The sequence below is a fragment of the Eleutherodactylus coqui genome, chromosome 12, assembly GCF_035609145.1.
Source record: "Eleutherodactylus coqui strain aEleCoq1 chromosome 12, aEleCoq1.hap1, whole genome shotgun sequence".
Classification (NCBI taxonomy): domain Eukaryota; kingdom Metazoa; phylum Chordata; class Amphibia; order Anura; family Eleutherodactylidae; genus Eleutherodactylus; species Eleutherodactylus coqui.
Window position 1 is genome coordinate 84,193,606 of NC_089848.1, and position 20,052 is coordinate 84,213,657.

At 39.6% G+C, this 20,052-nt stretch overlaps 1 protein-coding gene across 5 annotated transcripts in view; it reads right to left on the bottom strand.

The window, feature by feature from the left end:
* The window catches only part of PHF14 (PHD finger protein 14), a 250,852-nt gene that overhangs the window by 129,578 nt on the left and 101,222 nt on the right, over positions 1-20,052 (bottom strand). For all 5 annotated transcript variants that reach the window (XR_010787298.1, XM_066584616.1, XM_066584614.1 and 2 more), the window contains 2 exons: positions 17,382-17,438; positions 17,159-17,283 (listed from right to left, as the gene is read on the bottom strand). Coding sequence is in view for 4 of the 5 variants with exons in the window: in XM_066584616.1 (XP_066440713.1) it covers positions 17,159-17,283; positions 17,382-17,438 (182 nt within the window). In the remaining variant the exon portion in view is untranslated. The remainder of the gene's footprint in view (positions 1-17,158; positions 17,284-17,381; positions 17,439-20,052) is intronic.

The window sequence follows — 20,052 nt, forward strand, 5'->3', positions numbered from 1 at the left end:
TCATCTATGACATAATATTGAATTTTTTTTATACGCCGCCCTGTATCTGAAAGGAACAGCCATGGTGACTGCTGCAATTAGACTTTTTGATTGTGTCTAAAAGGAAAGCCACTTGAACGTTGACAGGAAAGAGGGAGCGTGTGCCTTGATGGACAAAAACTAGGGATGTCATCCCATTACAGCTGACAGTATTATAGTAGTTATATACTTGTACATAGGGGGCAGTATATAGTAGTTATATTCTTGTACATAGGGGGCAGTATTATAGTAGTTATATACTTGTACATAGGGGACAGTATATAGTAGTTATATTCTTGTACATAGGGGGCGGTATTATAGTAGTTATATTCTTGTACATAGGGGGCAGTATTATAGTAGTTATATTCTTGTACATAGGGGGCAGTATTATAGTAGTTATATTCTTGTACATAAGGGCAGTATTATAGTAGTTATATTCTTGTACATAGGATGCAGTATTATAGTAGTTATATTCTTGTACATAGGGGACAGTATTATAGTAGTTATATTCTTGTACATAGGAGGCAGTATTATAGTAGTTATATTCTTGTACATAGGGGGGCAGTATTATAGCAGTTATATACTTGTACACAGGAGCAGTATTATAGTAGTTATATTCTTGTACATAGGGAGCAGTATTATAGCAGTTATATACTTGTACACAGGAGCAGTATTATAGTAGTTATATTCTTGTACATAGAGAGCAGTATTATAGTAGTTATATTCTTGTACATAGGAGGCAGTATTATAGTAGTCATATTCTTGTACATAGTGGGCAGTATTATAGTAGTTATATTCTTGTACATAGAGGGCAGTATTATAGTAGTTATATACTTGTACATAGGGAGCAGTATTATAGCAGTTATATACTTGTACATAGGAGCAGTATTATAGTAGTTATATTCTTGTACATAAGGGGCAGTATTATAGTAGTTATATTCTTGTACATAGGGGCAGTATTATAGTAGTTGTTAGAGATGAGCGAGCGTACTCAGATAAGCGGTACTCGCTCGAGTAATTTGCTTTATCCGAGTATCGCTGTGCTCGGGGCTAAAGATTCGGGTGCCGCTGCGGCTGACAGGTGAGTTGCAGCGGGGAGCAGGGGAGAGCGGGTGGGAGAGAAGGAGAGAAAGATCTTACCTCCGTTCCTCCCCGCTCTCCCCTGCAGCTCCCCGCTCCGTGCCGGCACCCGAATCTTTAGCCCCGAGCACAGCGGTACTCGGATAAAAAGCCAATTACTCGAGCAAGTACCGCTTATCCAAGTACGCTCGTTCATCTCTAGTAGTTATATTCTTGTACATAGGAGCAGTATTATAGTAGTTATATTCTTGTACATAGGAGCAGTATTATAGTAGTTATATTCTTGTACATAGGAGGCAGTATTATAGCAGTTATATTCTTGTACATAGGAGGCAGTATTATAGCAGTTATATTCTTGTACATAGGAGGCAGTATTATAGTAGTTATATTCTTGTACATAGGAGCAGTATCATAGTAGTTATATTCTTGTACATAGTGGGCAGTATTATAGTAGTTATATTCTTGTACATAAGAGCAGTATTATAGTAGTTACATTTTTGTACATAGGAGGCAGTATTATAGTAGTTATATTTTTGTACATAGGAGGCAGTATTATAATATTTATATTCTTGTACATAGGTGACAGTATTATAGTAGTTATATTCTTGTACAAAGGGGCAGTATTATAGTAGTTATATTCTTGTACACAGGGGCAGTATTATAGTATTATAATCTTGTGCATAGAGGGCGGTATTATAGTAGTTATATTCTTGTACATAGGGGGCAGTATTATAGTAATTATAGTCTTGTACATAGGGGGTAGTATTATAGTAGTTATATTCTTGTACATAGAGGGCTGTATTATAGTAGTTATATTCTTGTACATAGGGGGCTGTATTATAGTAGTTATATTCTTGTACATAGGGGGCAGTATTATAGTAGTTATATTCTTGTACAGAAGGGGCAGTATTATAGTAGTTATATTCTTGTACATAGAGGGCTGTATTATAGTAGTTATATTCTTGTACATAGGGGGCTGTATTATAGTAGTTATATTCTTGTACATAGGGGGCTGTATTATAGTAGTTATATTCTTGTACATAGAGGGCTGTATTATAGTAGTTATATTCGTGTACATAAAGGCAGTATTATAGTAGTTATATTTCTGTACATAGGGGGCAGTATTATAGTAGTTATATTCTTGTACATAGGGGGCTGTATTATAGTAGTTATATTCTTGTACATAGGGGGCAGTATTATAGTAGTTATATTCTTGTACATAGGGGGCAGTATTATAGTAGTTATATTCTTGTACATAAGGGGCAGTATTATAGTAGTTATATTCTTGTACATAGGGGGCAGTATTATAGTAGTTATATTCTTGTACATAGGGGGCAGTATTATAGTAGTTATATTCTTGTACATAGGGGGCAGTATTATAGTAGTTATATTCTTGTACATAGGGGGCTGTATTATAGTAGTTATATTCTTGTACATAGGGGGCAGTATTATAGTAGTTATATTCTTGTACATAGGGGGCAGTATTATAGTAGTTATATTCTTGTACATAGGGGGCTGTATTATAGTAGTTATATTCTTGTACATAGGGGCAGTATTATAGTAGTTATATTCTTGTACATAGGGGGCAGTATTATAGTAGTTATATTCTTGTACATAGAGGGCTGTATTATAGTAGTTATATTCTTGTACATAGGGGGCAGTATTATAGTAGTTATATTCGTGTACATAAAGGCAGTATTATAGTAGTTATATTTCTGTACATAGAGGGCTGTATTATAGTAGCTATATTCTTGTACATAGGGGGCAGTATTATAGTAGGTATATTCTTGTACATAGGGGGCAGTATTATAGTAGTTATATTTCTGTACATAGAGGGCTGTATTATAGTAGTTATATTCTTGTACATAGAGGGCTGTATTATAGTAGCTATATTCTTGTACATAGGGGGCAGTATTATAGTAGGTATATTCTTGTACATAGGGGGCAGTATTATAGTAGTTATATTTCTGTACATAGGGGGCAGTATTATAGTAGTTGTATTCTTGTAATTAGGAGGCAGTATTATAGCAGTTATATTCTTGTACAGAAGGGGCAGTATTATAGTAGTTATATTGTTGTACATAGGGGCAGTATTATAGTAGTTGTATTCTTGTACATGGGGGCAGTATTATAGTAGTTATATTCTTGTACATAGGGGGCAGTATTATAGTAGTTATACTCTTGTACATAAGGGGCAGTATTATAACAGTTATATTCTTGTGGATAGGGGCAGTATTACAGTAGTTCTATTCTTGCACATAAAAAGCAGCATTGTAGCAATTAAATTCTTTTTACATAGGGGATGTATTCTAGGCTCGGCAGTTAATCAAACGAATTTGACTAAATCTCCATCTTACTAAGGCACAATTCTAACTTTTGCCTGAATCATGAAATCAAGATTAGACCTTCGCCCTGTGGGTGTGGCTAATATAATGCTAGTGGGTAGCAGGGTGTGCAAGATGCCAAAATAGTGGGGCTGTGATTCCAGAGTAGGGGAGTAAATGGGGGGTGGGGGGCACTGTGATGCGAGTGGAAGAGGACAGTATGTGGAGTCTGTGATGGATGTCTGCACAGAACATGGGTTCTGGGATGACTGCGGGGCGTGGAACTCCTCCTTTCATGTGTATATGAACTGAGGTTCATATCCTATTCTTTTCCAAGGGAAATCATATATACAGTGATTCTTTCTTAAGTAGGAATGATCAAAATTGTGCCATTCAATTCTGATAATTATATATTAGCTTGTTTAGCAATAAAAACTTTAAAAAAGGCACGAAAAAAAAATAAAAAAAATCGAGATTATAATTAAAAATAAAGAAGAGATTGAAAAGAATCAAAAATTTTTACTGTATTTTAGTAGATACAGTATATTGCTGAAGTATCGCAGTGTCTCACTGAATCCTGCACACACGGGCCTATAAGCTGATAGAATCCATGTAGCCCCGAATGGAAATCACACTGCGTTACATCTCATCTGCATATCTATTAAACACACAAATGAAACTCCTGCAAACGTTTGCCTACTGTAATTCTCGGAGGGGATATTCGACCCTTTCTGTCGTTACTCTGCACGTTAATATCGCATATAGTATTTGCTAAAATATATGATTTTAATTAGCTCAATACTCTTATAGAAGCCAAATCTTAAAAGCCTTCAGACTTCCCAAACACAGAGAGGATTAGCTATATCAAGGACTACGATGGACGAAATAACGGCTACTGAAATCTCCTCCAAAAATTTTCAAAAACTGCATTCCTTTAGGTGCATCTTCCTGTATAGATATTAATGCAAGCCGGGTTTTATGTATTCACTCCTCATAACAATTTATCCTTTAGCGACAGGCAGTCAGTGACCTTTCGGGGGGCTGAGCTCTACCAGTACATTGCTCTCTTCCTGGTAATACGCCTCAACAAATGACAAGCGGCATGCCATATATCTCATGACTGCGCTCTCTGTAAATTTTAATTAGAAAGAATGCTTCACTGATTTAGATTTCTCCCTAGTATGCAATTACTGCCGAGGAACAACATAAATTAAAACCTAAAAAGAAATGCTTTCCAATCTACTTTATGTGAAGTCATTTTCTTATTCTTTCCCCAGTCACACCTTACATTCCACTGCGCAGTCTCTGCTGTCGCCAAGACGTGCAATCCTAATCTTACAATACAACTTTCTCGCTTATTGCCTTCGCCCCACATGGCTATCCCAATGGAGGTGACAGCACCACTATGCCTAAATCACTATTCAGATACCACTGGAAATAGACATGGCGAATAGTACTAACGTTACATCCGTCATGAGCAGTAAAGTTCACACAAAAGTCTAGATTATTCCCTCTATAAGGAATTGTGAGCATTACAAACTTTCACGAGATCCAACGGATGGAACCACCACTGGTTCACAGTCCTTATTAGAGGGGTTGTTCGTACACTTGAATTTTTTTCCAAAAATACACAGAATGTTTTATAATAATAAAAATAGTAATACACCACTTTCTGATCCCCCAGCACTCCTGTTTTGACGTTTCCTGCAGTACTTTGCTGATTTTTGTACTTCTTGGTCCCTGTTGACATGGACATGTGACTGTTGCAATCAATCACTGGTCGTCATGGTCCTAGTTGGCAGAGGCATGTGACTGCTGCAGCTAATCATTGGTCGTCATGGTCCTAGTTGGCAGTGACATGTGACTGCTGGAGCCAATCACTGGTCGTCATGGTCCTAGTTGGCAGTGACATGTGACTGCTGCAGCCAATCACTGGTCGTCATGGTCCTAGTTGGCAGTGACATGTGACTGCTGCAGCAGTCACATATCCATGTTAATAGCATCTAGTAAGTAGGGCTTTGGAAGGCAAGATCATGATACAGAACAGAGATTGACTTACTTTGGATGCGAATGAGGACAAATTCGAAGGAAAAAGAGATGCTACTTGGAATAGTCATTGGCAAAAAAACCCAAAAAACAGGGAAGACAAAAGACAAGTTGACTGAACTCCAAGGAGGACACGGGAATGGACATTGGGCAACTGTAAGCAGCCATAGAGAAGTATGGAGAGGACTGGCCTACAGAATGCCCAAGAGTTGGGCACAACTGAACGGAAAAAAATTGAAATTAGTTAAGTAGGGAGACCAGCTGGGAAACCCTGGTAGCGTTATATCGAGAGTGTCCGGAAATTGGTAAGGTGAGCACTACTACTTTTACCATTTAAAGCATTCTAAGCATTGTTTTTGATTGAGTGGCAGGAAAACTCTTTTAAGAGACACGCTCACCTGGCTGTTTCAGTCTTCTACTCCATCTCACTTTGGCCTTATGCACACAATGGATTTTTTGCTGCGGAATCTGGGGTTGGCATCCGCCTACAGGTACCGCAGCAATAACCCTCCATAGCCTGCTATGGAAAAATGATACTTCATGCACACAAGCGGAAACCGATTGAAAAATCGCAGCTTCGTTTTCCTGCGATTCCGGCACGGATGGCTTCCATTTAAGTCAATGTCTATCAACCGGAAAGAGGGGGAGAATATCTAAAGAAGAAAATAATGTAGCCTGCAGAAACTGTAGGGCAAGTGTCAGAAAAGCTAAAGCTAATAATGAATGGAGGCTTGCATACGAGGTCAAAAGCAATAAAAAAGGATTTTGGTGGTATGTCAAAAGCAAAAGAAAAGATGCTATTGGATGCTTACAAGATGAAAATGGTGAATTGATTAAGAATGATGTTGAGAAGGCCAAACTTTTAAATTCCTATTTTGTATCTGTTTTCTCTCAGAAAGTAGATGGAACATCAACTGATCTTCCCTGTGCTACTGGGGGAATAAAAGAACGCAGGATATCTATAAGCTGAAAGATGGTGGGGGAACACTTAGATAACTTAAATGATTTCAAGTCTTAAGATCCAGATTAATTACATCCTAGGTTATGAAAGGAAGCAGCGGAGGTAATTGCTGAGTCGCTTGCCATAATCTTTGAAAGTTTCTGGAGAACAGAAGTCTCAGAAGCCTGGAAAAGGGCAAATGTTGTCCCTATCTTCAAGAAAGGAAAGAAAGTGGATCCAGGATACTATAGGCATGTGAGCCTGACTTCTATACCGGGAAAGATCTTTGAACAAATTATTAAACAGCATGTGTGCAAGTACTAGGATAAAAATGGAGTAAGTAACCAGAGCCAGCATGGGTTTGTAACAAACAAGTCATGCCAGATTAATCTAATTTCCTTCAATGACAAAATCATTGACTGGATTGATCAGAGAAATGAGGTGGATATAGCAGATCTTGACTTTAGTAAAGCATTTGTCAAAGTCTCATACCATACTTATTGAAAAAAAATGACCAAATATGGTATTGACAAGGCAACTGTTTGGTGGATTAACAACTGGCTGAATGATTGTACTCAAAGAGTGGTCATAAATGGCTGCACATCCAAGTGGAAGAATGTATTAAGTGGGGTACCACAAGGCTCTGTCTAGGCTTAGTGTTGTTCAACATTTTTATAAATGATCTTGAGTAGGAAATTGATGGGAAACTGATCAAATTTGCAGACGAACCAAAGCTGGGAGGGATAGCTAACACTAGGGAAGAGAGAGAGCGAGTATTCAAAAAGATCTAGAAAAGCTTGAAATGTGGCTGGTGACTAACGGAATGGTATTTAACAAGGAGAAATACAAAGTCCTACATCTGGGTATACTAATCATAGACTGAACATGAGTCAACAATGTGATGCAGCAGCCAAAAAGGCAAACACAATTCTGGGATGTATTAAGAGAAACTGAGTCTAGATCACGTGAGGTAATTATCCCCCTCTACTCTTCCTTAGTCAGACCTCATCTGGAATACTGTGTAGATGGTGAGCAGTCTGAAAATCATGTCCTATGAGGAACGGTTAAAGGATTTGGGAATGTTTAGCTTGGAAAAAGAAGGCTGAGAGGAGACTTAATAGCGGTCTACAAATATCTGAAGGGCTGTCACAGTGCAGAGGGATCAGCCCTATTCTCATTTGCACAAGGAAAGACTAGAAGCAATGGGATGAAACTGAAAGGGAGGAGACAAAAATTAGATATTAGAAAAAACTCTGACGGTGAGGGTGATCAATTAGTGGAACAGGTTACCATGGGAGGTGGTGAGTTCTCCTTTAATGGAAGTGTTCAAACCAAGGCTGAACAGACATCTGTCTGGGATGATTTAATAAATCCTGCACTGAGCAGGGGGTTGGACCCGATGACCCTGGAGGTCCCTTCCAACTCTATCATTATATGATGCCATAAAAATTGCATACAAATCGCACAGATATTTTAACGCTCCCATAGAAAAAATGTGCGATTCTTGAAGAAGAACCGCAACAAGCTAAGACATACAGTGATTTTTCTAACTCAGACTATCGATCTGAGAAACACGTCACTCTTCTGAATGAACTCATTCCAATAAATGGGTTATTTTCTCATGCGAGTTCTAGCCATCTCAGAACCAGAGAAAACTTGCATGGGAAAATTGTGCCTAAGGATGGCCACACATGGGCAACCACTGATAATCTTCATGAGCGCAATCCGCAGCGATTAGAACCCATTGGTGGGTTCATTCTCACGTTTATTTTCTCACGTGAAAAAAAAACTCAGCAAAATACTGAGCATTTGCGCACCAAAAGGTCTACTTAGGAGTCTATGAAAGTGTGCAAATGTACGTGCGGGTATGCACAAAACACTGCGCATACCCCAGAACACTGGCACCTCCAGAGGCTAATTAGGATTTGAATTAGGGCAGAGGCGAATACCCCCCTGTGTAAACAAGCCGTGCCTGCCTACATACGTTCAGCATTTGCGCAGGCACAGGCACAAAAAAACACTCCTTCAATACACAAATACATTGCGCAGGAGCGAGCGTTTATGCGCTTACGCTCGGGTGATTTTTCAGTTTGAGTTCTGTCCGACTCTGAAATGGACAGAACGGAAAAATAACTCATTCATTTGTCTGGTTTAATTCACACGAGTTAGAAAAATAGCTGCATGTCCTATTTTTGTGCGATTCTTCTTCAAAAAAACGCATATGATTTTCTATGGGAGTATTAAAAAAAATGAATTGCAATTGCACATGATTTTTGTGCGAGTTTGATGCGTTTTTCACATGGGTAAGTATGGGGATTGCATAAAAAAAAAAAAAAAAAAAAACAGGAAGTGCAGTACAAGGAAAAATGTGCAATAGCATGAAAAAAAGTGGGTGAAAATCAAATGAAAATAGCAAAAATTAGCATGCAAAATGGTCCAATTTTTACCAATTAAAATCACACTCGTCTGAGATACCCCATAATGATAGAAATCTTTATTTCATTTTTTTTTTAATGAAAAACTAACATGTTGCAATAACATAAGTATCCACATTCTGCACTCAGTACTTAGTTGAAGCACCTTTAGCAGGGGTTACAGCTTCCAGTATTCTTGGGTATGATGCCACAAAGTTTGCACACCTGGGTTTGGGGATTTTCTGCCATTCTTCCCTTCTAATTCTTGTCTGTAGACGGACATTTTCAGATCTCCAGAGATGTTTAATTAGGTTCACATCAGGGCTCTGGCCAGGCCACTCATGGACATTCACAGTTGTCCCCAAGACCCTCCTGTGTTCTCCTGGCTGTGTGCGTAGGGTCATTGTCTTGTTGGAAGGTGAACCTTCTGCCCAGTCTGAGATCTCTTGCTCTCTGGATCAGGTTTTCATTAAGAATATCTCTGTACTTTGCTCCATTCAGCTTTCCATCAACCCTGACCAGTCTCCCTGATCCCAGGTGCTGAAAAACACCTTCACAGCATGATGCTGTCGCTACCATACTTCACTGTAAAGATGGTATTGGGCAGGTGATGAGTAGTGCCCGGTTTCCTCCAGGCATAACACTTAGAATTGAGGCCACAAAGTTCAGTCTTGGTTTCATCGGACCAGAGAATCTTGTTTCTCACAGTCTGAGATCTTTTAGGTGCTTTTTGGCAAACTCTAGGAGAGCCTTCATGTGTCTTTTACTGAGGAGAGGCATCTTTCTGGTTGCTCTACCACAAAGCCCATATTGGTGGAGGCTGCAGTGATGATTGACCTTCTGGATTCTCCCATCTGCACAGAGGATCTTTGGAGCTCCGATTAACGATTGGGTTTTTGGTCATCTCTATTACCAAGACCCTTCTCCCCCGATTACTTAGTTTGGTGGGTCGGCAGCTCTAGGAAGAGTCCTGGTTGTTCCAAACTTCTTCCATGTAAGAATTATGGAGGCCACTGGGCTCTTGGGAGCTTTCAGGGCAGCGGAAATTTCTTGTAGGCTTCTCCAGATCTGTGCCTCCAGACAATCCTGTCTCTGAGCTCTACAGGCAGTTCTTTCCTCCTCATGGCTTGGTTTTGGCTCTGATATGTATTGTGAGCGGTGAGATCTTATATAGACAGGGGGGTGTCCTTTAAAATTATGTTCAATCAACTGAATTTGCCACAGGTGATGCCAAGCAAGGTGTAGAAACATCTTAAAGATGATCAAGAGAAATAGGAGGCAACAGAACAAAATTTCAAGTGTCGTATAAAAGGGTCTGAATGTTTATGTCAATGCAAAATGTTAGAAATTTTTGTACACTTTTAAAAAATGAAAAACAAACATTCTGTTCTCCCTTTGTCATTATGAGGTATTAACTGCAGAATGACTGTGGGGGAGATAAAGAAAAAAAAAGATGGCTTCTTCCAGCACATCCCTTCCTGTGGTTAAAGGCGCATCTCTCTACATTACGGCTCAAGGAGCCCTACAGACGGCTTCTCTCCCTGGACTTAATGTGGCAGCTGACGGATTACGGCATTTTGAGGAAACCACAGAGCGGTAATTTCACCGGCTATCTGGGCGAAAGCAATTCTATGATTCAGAATAACTACTGTGTTTATGAGGCTTGGGAAAAGTCAGACGGCAGTGAGCGCGCTTTTGTTTAGTGCGTTCGGTTTAGGAAATGTGTTTGATGCGAAAAAAATCAGAGCCGTAAAAGATTGATGCAAAGTATATGAGCAGTTAAAGCAAACAACGGCCATATTTTAAGCTGGACTTCTAGTTATTTGTTGGAGGTTTGCCACGTAGCTGTCCTCTGGCGTGCAATGTTAAAACTATATACATTTTTTACTTAAAACCTGCAAGTAGTGCAATATTTTTTACAGTGGTTCACTTCCAGTCCTGGTCATCCTGCACCACTGATATAAACAAAAACCGTAAAAGGAAGCGTTAGGATTGCTATTTTCCCTCTAGATTTAGGTGTCCTTACTTCAGTGCAAAAGTAAAGGCCCATTTAGGCACAATGACTCTCGCTCAAAGCCATGTTTTGAGTGATAACCGTTGCGTCTAAATGCACGGACATCATGCAGTTTTCATGCACGATTCGTTCCTCACTCAATTCTAGTTTTCTAGAATTGTGCGATGAACTCTTATCAGCGGTGCAGGCTGTTATTAGTCAGCAACGCTGATAGGCTTCTTTTAGCTCGTGTTCCCCTGGTAGTTCACAGCAGGATGCAAGCTGTAAGCACTGAGAGCAATGCAGCTGTATGCTTATGCAAAACAGCTGTATTGTTCGCTGAGCGACAGCGGTGGTGTCCCACTCCACCTGCGTAGCTCTTTATCAGCTAATTAGCTACTACAGACTATGCAAAGAGGATTGCTCAAAACTGTTTTTTAAATGGTCGTTTGAGCGATTTTTGAGCAATCATCTTTCAGTGTAAATGGGGTCTTAGTGGGTGTAATATTAGTGGGTACTAATACAATTACTCACAGAAGGCAGACAGTACCAATGCAATTTCAAGTAAGGTAGAAACTTCCTGCTTCCAATTACAGAAGGACAGCTCTGCAGCACTAACTGATTGCTTTATCAGTGAAATGCTGATAGCTTTTTGTGTTTTAAACCTAACATATTTACATTTTAGGAAAATTATCATTAACTAATAAACTGTTGTACTTGTAGCTAAATCTGTAATACTTAATAGAATACAACCTGCAGTAAAAAAATACATAATAGCCATTTATAGCTTATTCCAGAGTGAACTATAAATTTTGGATAGGTGCAAGAGCTCTTTTTCCTAGGACTTCCACAAATAAGTAAACTGTAGTGGGCGGCGTTAGCAAAATGCATGCAGAAATTGTCCTAAGGGGGCTCAAAGAATATAACTACCGTATATACCGGTGTATAAGGCGACGGGGCGTATAAGACGACCCCCCAACTTTCACCTTATACGCCGGTATTACAGTGGAGAAAAAAAAGAATATAACTACTATAATACTACCCCTATGTACAAGAATATAACTACTATAATACTGCTCCTACGTACAAGAATATAACTACTATAATACTGTCCCCTATGTACAAGAATATAACTACTATAATAATGCCCCCTACGTACAAGAATATAACTACTATAATACTGCCCCTATGTACAAGAATATAACTACTATAATACTGCCCCTATGTACAAGAATATAACTACTATAATACTGCCTCCTATGTACAAGAATATAACTACTATAATACTGCCCCAATGTACAAGAATATAACTACTATAATAGTGCCCCCTATGTACAAGAATATAACTACTATAGTACTGCCTCCTATGTACAAGAATATAACTACTATAATACTGCCTCCTATGTACAAGAATATAACTACTATAATACTGCCTCCTATGTACAAGAATATAACTACTATAATACTGCCTCCTACGCACAAGAATGTAACTATTATAATACTGCACCCTTCGTACAAGAATATAACTATTATAATACTGCACCCTACGTACAAGAATATAACTATTATAATACTGCCCCCTATGTACAATATAACTACTATAATACTGCCCCCTATGTACAAGAATATAACTACTATATTACTGCCCCTATGTACAAGAATATAACTACTATAATACTGCCCCCTATGCACAAGAATATAACTACTATAATACAGCCCCCATGTACAAGAATATAACTACTATAATACTGCCCCCTATGCACAAGAATATAACTACTATAATACTGCCCCCATGTACAAGAATATAACTACTATAATACAGCCCCATATGTACAAGAATATAACTACTATAATACTGCCTCCTATGTACAAGAATATAACTACTATAATACTGCCCCCTATGTATAATAATATAATTACTATAATACTGCTCCTATGTACAAGAATATAACTACTATAATACTGCCCCCTATGTACAAGAATATAACTACTATAATACTGCCCCAATGTACAAGAATATAACTACTATAATACTGCCCCAATGTACAAGAATATAACTACTATAATACTGCCCCAATGTACAAGAATATAACTACTATAATAGTGCCCCCTATGTACAAGAATATAACTACTATAGTACTGCCTCCTATGTACAAGAATATAACTACTATAGTACTGCCCCCTATGTACAAGAATATAACTACTATAGTACTGCCTCCTATGTACAAAAATATAACTACTATAATACTGCCTCCTATGTACAAGAATATAACTACTATAATACTGCCTCCTACGTACAAGAATATAACTATTATAATACTGCACCCTACGTACAAGAATATAACTATTATAATACTGCCCCCTACGTACAAGAATATAACTATTATAATACTGCCCCCTATGTACAAGAATATAACTACTATAATACTGCCCCCTATGTACAAGAATATAACTACTATATTACTGCCCCCTATGTACAAGAATATAACTACTATAATACTGCCCCCCTATGTACAAGGATATAACTACTATAATACTGCCCCCTATGTACAAGAATATAACTACTATATTACTGCCCCCTATGTACAAGAATATAACTACTATAATACTGCCCCCTATGTACAAGAATATAACTACTATAATACTGCCCCCTATGTAAAAGAATATAACTACTATAATACTGCCCCCTATGTACAAGAATATAACTACTATAATACTGCCCCCTATGTATAATAATATAATTACTATAATACTGCTCCTATGTACAAGAATATAACTACTATAATACTGCCCCCTATGTATAATAATATAATTACTATAATACTGCTCCTATGTACAAGAATATAACTACTATAATACTGCTCCTATGTACAAGAATATAACTACTATAATACTGCACCCTATGTACAAGAATATAACTACTATAATACTGCCCCCATGTACAAGAATATAACTACTATAATACAGCCCCATATGTACAAGAATATAACTACTATAATACTGCCTCCTATGTACAAGAATATAACTACTATAATACTGCCCCCTATGTACAAGAATATAACTACTATAATACTGCCCCCTATGTATAATAATATAATTACTATAATACTGCTCCTATGTACAAGAATATAACTACTATAATACTGCCCCCTATGTATAATAATATAATTACTATAATACTGCTCCTATGTACAAGAATATAACTACTATAATACTGCTCCTATGTACAAGAATATAACTACTATAATACTGTACCCTATGTACAAGAATATAACTACTATAATACTGCTCCCTATGTACAAGAATATAACTACTATAATACTGCCCCCTATGTACAAGAATATAACTACTATAATACTGCCCCCCTATGTACAAGGATATAACTACTATAATACTGCCCCCCTATGTACAAGGATATAACTACTATAATACTGCCCCCTATGTACAAGAATATAACTACTATAATACTGCCCCCTATGTACAAGAATATTACTATAATACTGCCCCCCTATGTACAAGGATATAACTACTATAATACTGCCCCCTATGTCCAAGTATATAATCATTACAATACTGGCCTCTATGTGAAATACATATATACAGCCCATAGACAGGAAATAACTAATTGTCTGCAATGAAATGTGAAAATAAAAACTTTTCCCCAATGTTAGTCTTCTTTGAGCCGGAGACTTGTGGTGCTAAATCCCACAAACTTAAAAATTGCATGTTATGGGGAGCAAATGTGTGACACATGGCTTCCAATTATGGAAGACCGACCCCTCATTTACATAGTAAAGCTGCCATTACATGAGCATTTGTCCCTTGCAAAATGCAGAAGGCAATATGATTGTGGCCGGCACCTGGACTTTGTGAGTTCCATAACTATGACAAGTCCTGGAGTCACTGCATTTCTATAACAAGTCCTGCTGTCACTCTCAATCAGCATTTGTCCACATGTGTTTTGCAGGGGAGAAGCGTTGTTCTCTAATAACAACCTTATGCACATCTCATCATTACAACTGATATATGTGAGAGCAGTTATGGATGACACCAACATAAAGCACGCATTCCCCATGGTTTTACCAGTATTGACTAAGTGACCCCGGTCAATAAGGCCCGGGAGGGTTAGAGGACAATGAAGAAAGCAAGAGTTAATGAAAAGAAATGGAAATTCATGTACAACTCAAGACGATCGGGATTAATCTTATTAACTTTTCATAATACAAGTCTACCTGTCAGTTTGTTGCATAATTCAGTAGTACATACAACTGTGAGTAACATCTCAGCAGGTTAGAGGGGTAAGTTCCTCTTTACCTACTTACAGGCACTCTGCATTTAGTCACAAAGAAGTGGGGTTTTAGTAGTATTAGAGACAGAGCAGAGTGAAGAAGGGGTATGATGCAGCAGCTTCCCTGCCAGACTCATGCTATGAGAGGGGAGAAGGAGGAATAGTCTACCCCCTCAGTACAGTTACAAGAAGCTTTATATTTACAAGAAGGATGGAAAAAGAAGGAAAAGACCCAAAACATGCAGGTGCAGTTCCTACTTGAATTCAATGTGAGATGCAAGCACAAATGGGTGGAATCTGCTACCTACGCTGTCTGTACTGACAGCGGTGTCAGGAATCTGCTGACCGTTAGGCAACCTGAGTGGCAGATCCGTGCTGATCATCTATTGATAACCTATTCAGAGGGAGAGGCAGCCCCGCCATGGCAAAGAGGGAAGATCACTGAACCTCTGTTCTCAAGATTGGTGGGGATGTGCAAGGCGAGACCACCACCGATCAGACTTTTATCACCTATCCATAGGTGGATAGGTGATAAAAGTCTATGGGTACTTTTATACAGAATGACCATCGTTCCTGTGCTGTTAGATGGGGGCCATAGTTGTTAGGTGCATGGTGGCGAGCATGACGGAGATCTCCTCCGGCCACCCTAGTGACGAGCCTTTTGCTTTAAGGACCAAGCGATTGTCATTGTTGCATTGCAAGAGTCATAAGCTGTTGACATAACTCTGTGTGGGCTTGTTTTGTTTTTTTTGGGGGGGGGAGGGGGGGAGGATGGAGGTTACATATAATGTATTGTACCACTTTTATAAAACTTTCTGTTGGGCGGTGGGTGGGGGTAGAAAAATATCTCAGAAATATCACCATTGTTTTTGGGTTTTGTTCTTACGGCGTTCACCATTCAGTAAAAATAACACGATAACTTTCTTATCTGGATCAGCATGATTACTGCAATACCAAATTTATATGGATTTTCTCATTTTGTTTTACTACTTTTGCACAATCAAAACACATATTTAAAGAAAAACAATAGAATCTGCATCGCCACATTCTAAGACCTATAACAGTTACATTTTTCCGGCAACGGAACTACATGAGGGCTTGTTTTTTTGTTGGAAGAGTTGCAGTTTTTATTGGTACCACTTTGAGGTCCATGTGACTTTTGGATTGCTTTCTATTGCGTTTTTTAGGAGGTGAACGGAAAAAAAAAAATATAGCGTTAGTTCTGGGGTCAGCTAAGCCACCACCTTAAAAAGATGTACGTGCAGGTTAAATGCCCATTAGTGAGGTCAGTAAAAAGGAGTATTGGCCGTCACAAAATGGTTAATACTACAGCATACAAAGACATTCTATACAATTGTCACAGCCAACCTTGTGATCAAGCAGGACCGAGCCCTGTGTATACGTCACGCTTCATAAAGACCTCATGAGTATGATGTGGAGGAACTTGTGTGACCTCAATCCCATCCAACACCTCTGGGATAAAGTGGAGCGCAGATTGTGACCCGGACCATCTCTCTATAACCTCAGTGTCTGAGCTCACAAATGCTCTTTAGACAGAATGGGCACACATTTCCATAGATCTGCTCCCAAATCTTCTGAAAAGTATGTCCAGAAGGGTGGGGGCTGCAAACCTACATTACCACCCGTGGTTTTAGAATGGAATTTCCATTGGCCAATTGTTCACTTCTATCTATATAGTGTATTTGACCACTAGAGATGAGCGAGCATACTCGCTAAGGGCAATTACTCGAGCGAGTATTATCCTTAGCAAGTACCTGCCCGCTCAGAAGAAAAGATTCGGGTGCCGGCGCTGGTGAGCGGTGAGTTGTGGGAGTGAGCAGGGGGGAGAGTGGGAAAGAGAGATCTCCCCTCCGTTCCCCCCCGCTGCTCCGCCGGCACAAGAATCTTTTCTTCCTAGCGGGCAGGTACTCGCTAAGGACAATGCTCACTCGAGTAATTGCCCTTAGCAAGTATGCTCGCTCATCTCTATTAACCACATAATAATGGAACCTTGTGTTCTGATTCATGAGCTACAGTAGACCAAAATTGAGGTACCTGACGAGGTTTTCATTGTCTCCAATGCCTTTACACGATGCACATTCAGTTCTTAGGTCCTCGGATTTTAGCTTTTTATGCAACACCATTGGTTGTCTTCTCCTCCTCTCCCTTGGCATCCGCTCCTGACACAGTAACAACGATACATGAGAAATACAATACAAGCCATGCAGGCGACAGGAGATTTCTACTTGTCCCTTATATAAACTTGCATGACCCTGACCTCTGGCTTTTCTTCTTCAAGCAGGTAGCTTCTCTTCCTTTTCTGTCCTCGGGTTCTCTGAAACAAAAGTAAAGTTTTGATGTAACTCAGAGAGCTGATACATTGCTAAAAGACAAAACCGTATGATGAAAAGTGATGCAGATTTCTAATGTCATTTGTCTTACAATGCCTAACTGCTTTTAAGATCTCTACGGCTTCATGCCCTTGGGTGGGTTCGATTCTGCATGCGGTAGTCTGCAGTGGAATCCAACCCCGCCTGCAGCCGAGGACAGTAGTTACCTGTCCGGGTCTTCACTGCGGATGTGTCCAGAAGTGCCGGCTGGCACGCCACTGCACATGCGGGGTAGAGATTTTTTTTAATTCCCTGCTTTCCCGCAGAATCCACGGCTCTTCCGCAAGGGCCGTAGATTGGGTGGCTTCCATTGACTTTAATGGAAGCCGTCCGTGCGGGAACCGCAGCAAAATGGAGCATGCTGGGAATTGTTTTCTGGACCAGACGGTCCACAAAACAAACCTGCATGCTTTAATTCATATGCGGACGCCCATGTCTTCCTATGTGGATTTGATTCCGCAATTCAAATTTGCCCGTGGACATTGGGCCTACATGTCATCCGTGTGTAGAAACACGATTTATATTCTGAGGTTCAATGTCTGTATTGAAAAAGGTACAAGTCAGATTGTAAGTTGTTCCTACATTAAAAATGACTTGTTATGTGATCGAGTCCGTATAGCCAGCTTTGCAGCTACGGCTTCGCTAGCTCTATTGCAGCTTTTCTTTTCTTCCTTCTCCCGCCCAATCAGTTCCCCTATACTGAATCTGTCAAGTGGGTGGGTGGTCTGTCACTATAAATAGATGACATCAGATTTGACTAATAGTGAGCGATGGAGACTGCCCACTTGACAAATTCAAAGCAGAGATAGCTGAAACTAATGAGACTGTAAAGTGGAAGCATGGGAGAGTATAGAAAGTTGCAATAGAGCCACCATCTCGCTGACTTGAGGACACAACAGATTCTCTTAAAATGAGCACTGTTCACACGAACAGCACTGGCCAATGAATATAGTGTCTTAGACAAGATCCGGAGCATGGATCTACTGCTCTGCTTCTATTGATAGTGGCTTGATAAAGACCAGAAAAGGTCAAAACGTTGCTTATACGTCTATCTATGGAACAATAAAGGCTTTTTTCTCTTAGACAGCCGTCTGCACCATTTATGCTGCCATGCTCCATACAATATACACTACCGTTCAAAAGTTTGGGGTCACCCAAACAATTTTGTGTTTTCCATGAAAAGTCCCCCTTATTCCCCACCATGCGTTGTGAAATGAATAGAAAATAGAGTCAAGACATTGACAAGGTTAGAAATAATGATTTGTATTTGAAATAACATTGTTTTTACATCAAACTTTGCTTTCGTCAAAGAATCCTCCTTTTGCAGCAATTACAGCATTGCACACCTTTGACATTCTAGCTGTTAATTTGTTGAGGTAAGCTTGTGAAATTGCACCCCACGCTTCTAGAAGCATCTCCCACAAGTTGGATTGGTTGGATGGGCACTTCTGGCGTACCATACGGTCAAGCTGCTCCCACAACAGCTCAATGGGGTTCAGATCTGGTGACTGCGCTGGCCACTCCATTACCGATAGAATACCAGCTGCCTGCTTCTGCTGTAAATAGTTCTTGCACAATTTGGAGGTGTGTTTAGGGTCATTGTCCTGTTGTAGGATGAAATTGGTTCCAATCAAGCGCTGTCCACTGGGTATGGCATGGCGTTGCAAAATGGAGTGATAGCCTTCCTTATTCAGAATCCCTTTTACCCTGTACAAATCTCCCACCTTACCAGCACCAAAGCAACCCCAGACCATCACATTACCTCCACCATGCTTAACAGATGGCGTCAGGCATTCTTCCAGCATCTTTTCATTTGTTCTGCGTCTCACAAACGTTCTTCTTTGTGATCCAAACACCTCAAACTTGGATTCATCCGTCCACAACACTTTTTTCCAGTCTTCCTCTGTCCAATGTCTGTGTTCTTTTGCCCATCTTAATCTTTTTCTTTTATTGGCCAGTCTCAGATATGGCTTTTTCTTTGCCACTCTGCCCTGAAGCCCAAAATCCTGCAGCCGCCTCTTCACTGTAGATGTTGACACTGGTGTTTTGCGGGTACTATTTAATGAAGATGCCAGTTGGGTACCTGTGAGGCATCTGTTTCTCAAACTAGAGACTCTAATGTGCTTATCTTCTTGCTTAGTTGTGCAACGCGGCCTCCCACTTCTTTTTCTACTCTGGTTAGAGCCTGTTTGTGCTGTCCTCTGAAGGGAGTAGTACACACCGTTGTAGGAAATCTTCAATTTCTTAGCAATTTCTCGCATGGAATAGCCTTCATTTCTAAGAACAAGAATAGACTGTCGAGTTTCAGATGAAAGTTCTCTTTTTCTGGCCATTTTGAGCGTTTAATTGACCCCACAAATGTGATGCTCCAGAAACTCAATCTGCTCACAGGAAGGTCAGTTTTGTAGCTTCTGTAACGAGCTAGACTGTTTTCAGATGGGTGAACATGATTGCACAAGGGTTTTCTAATCATCAATTAGCCTTCTGAGCCAATGAGCAAACACATTGTACCATTAGAACACTGGAGTGATAGTTGCTGGAAATGGGCCTCTATTCACC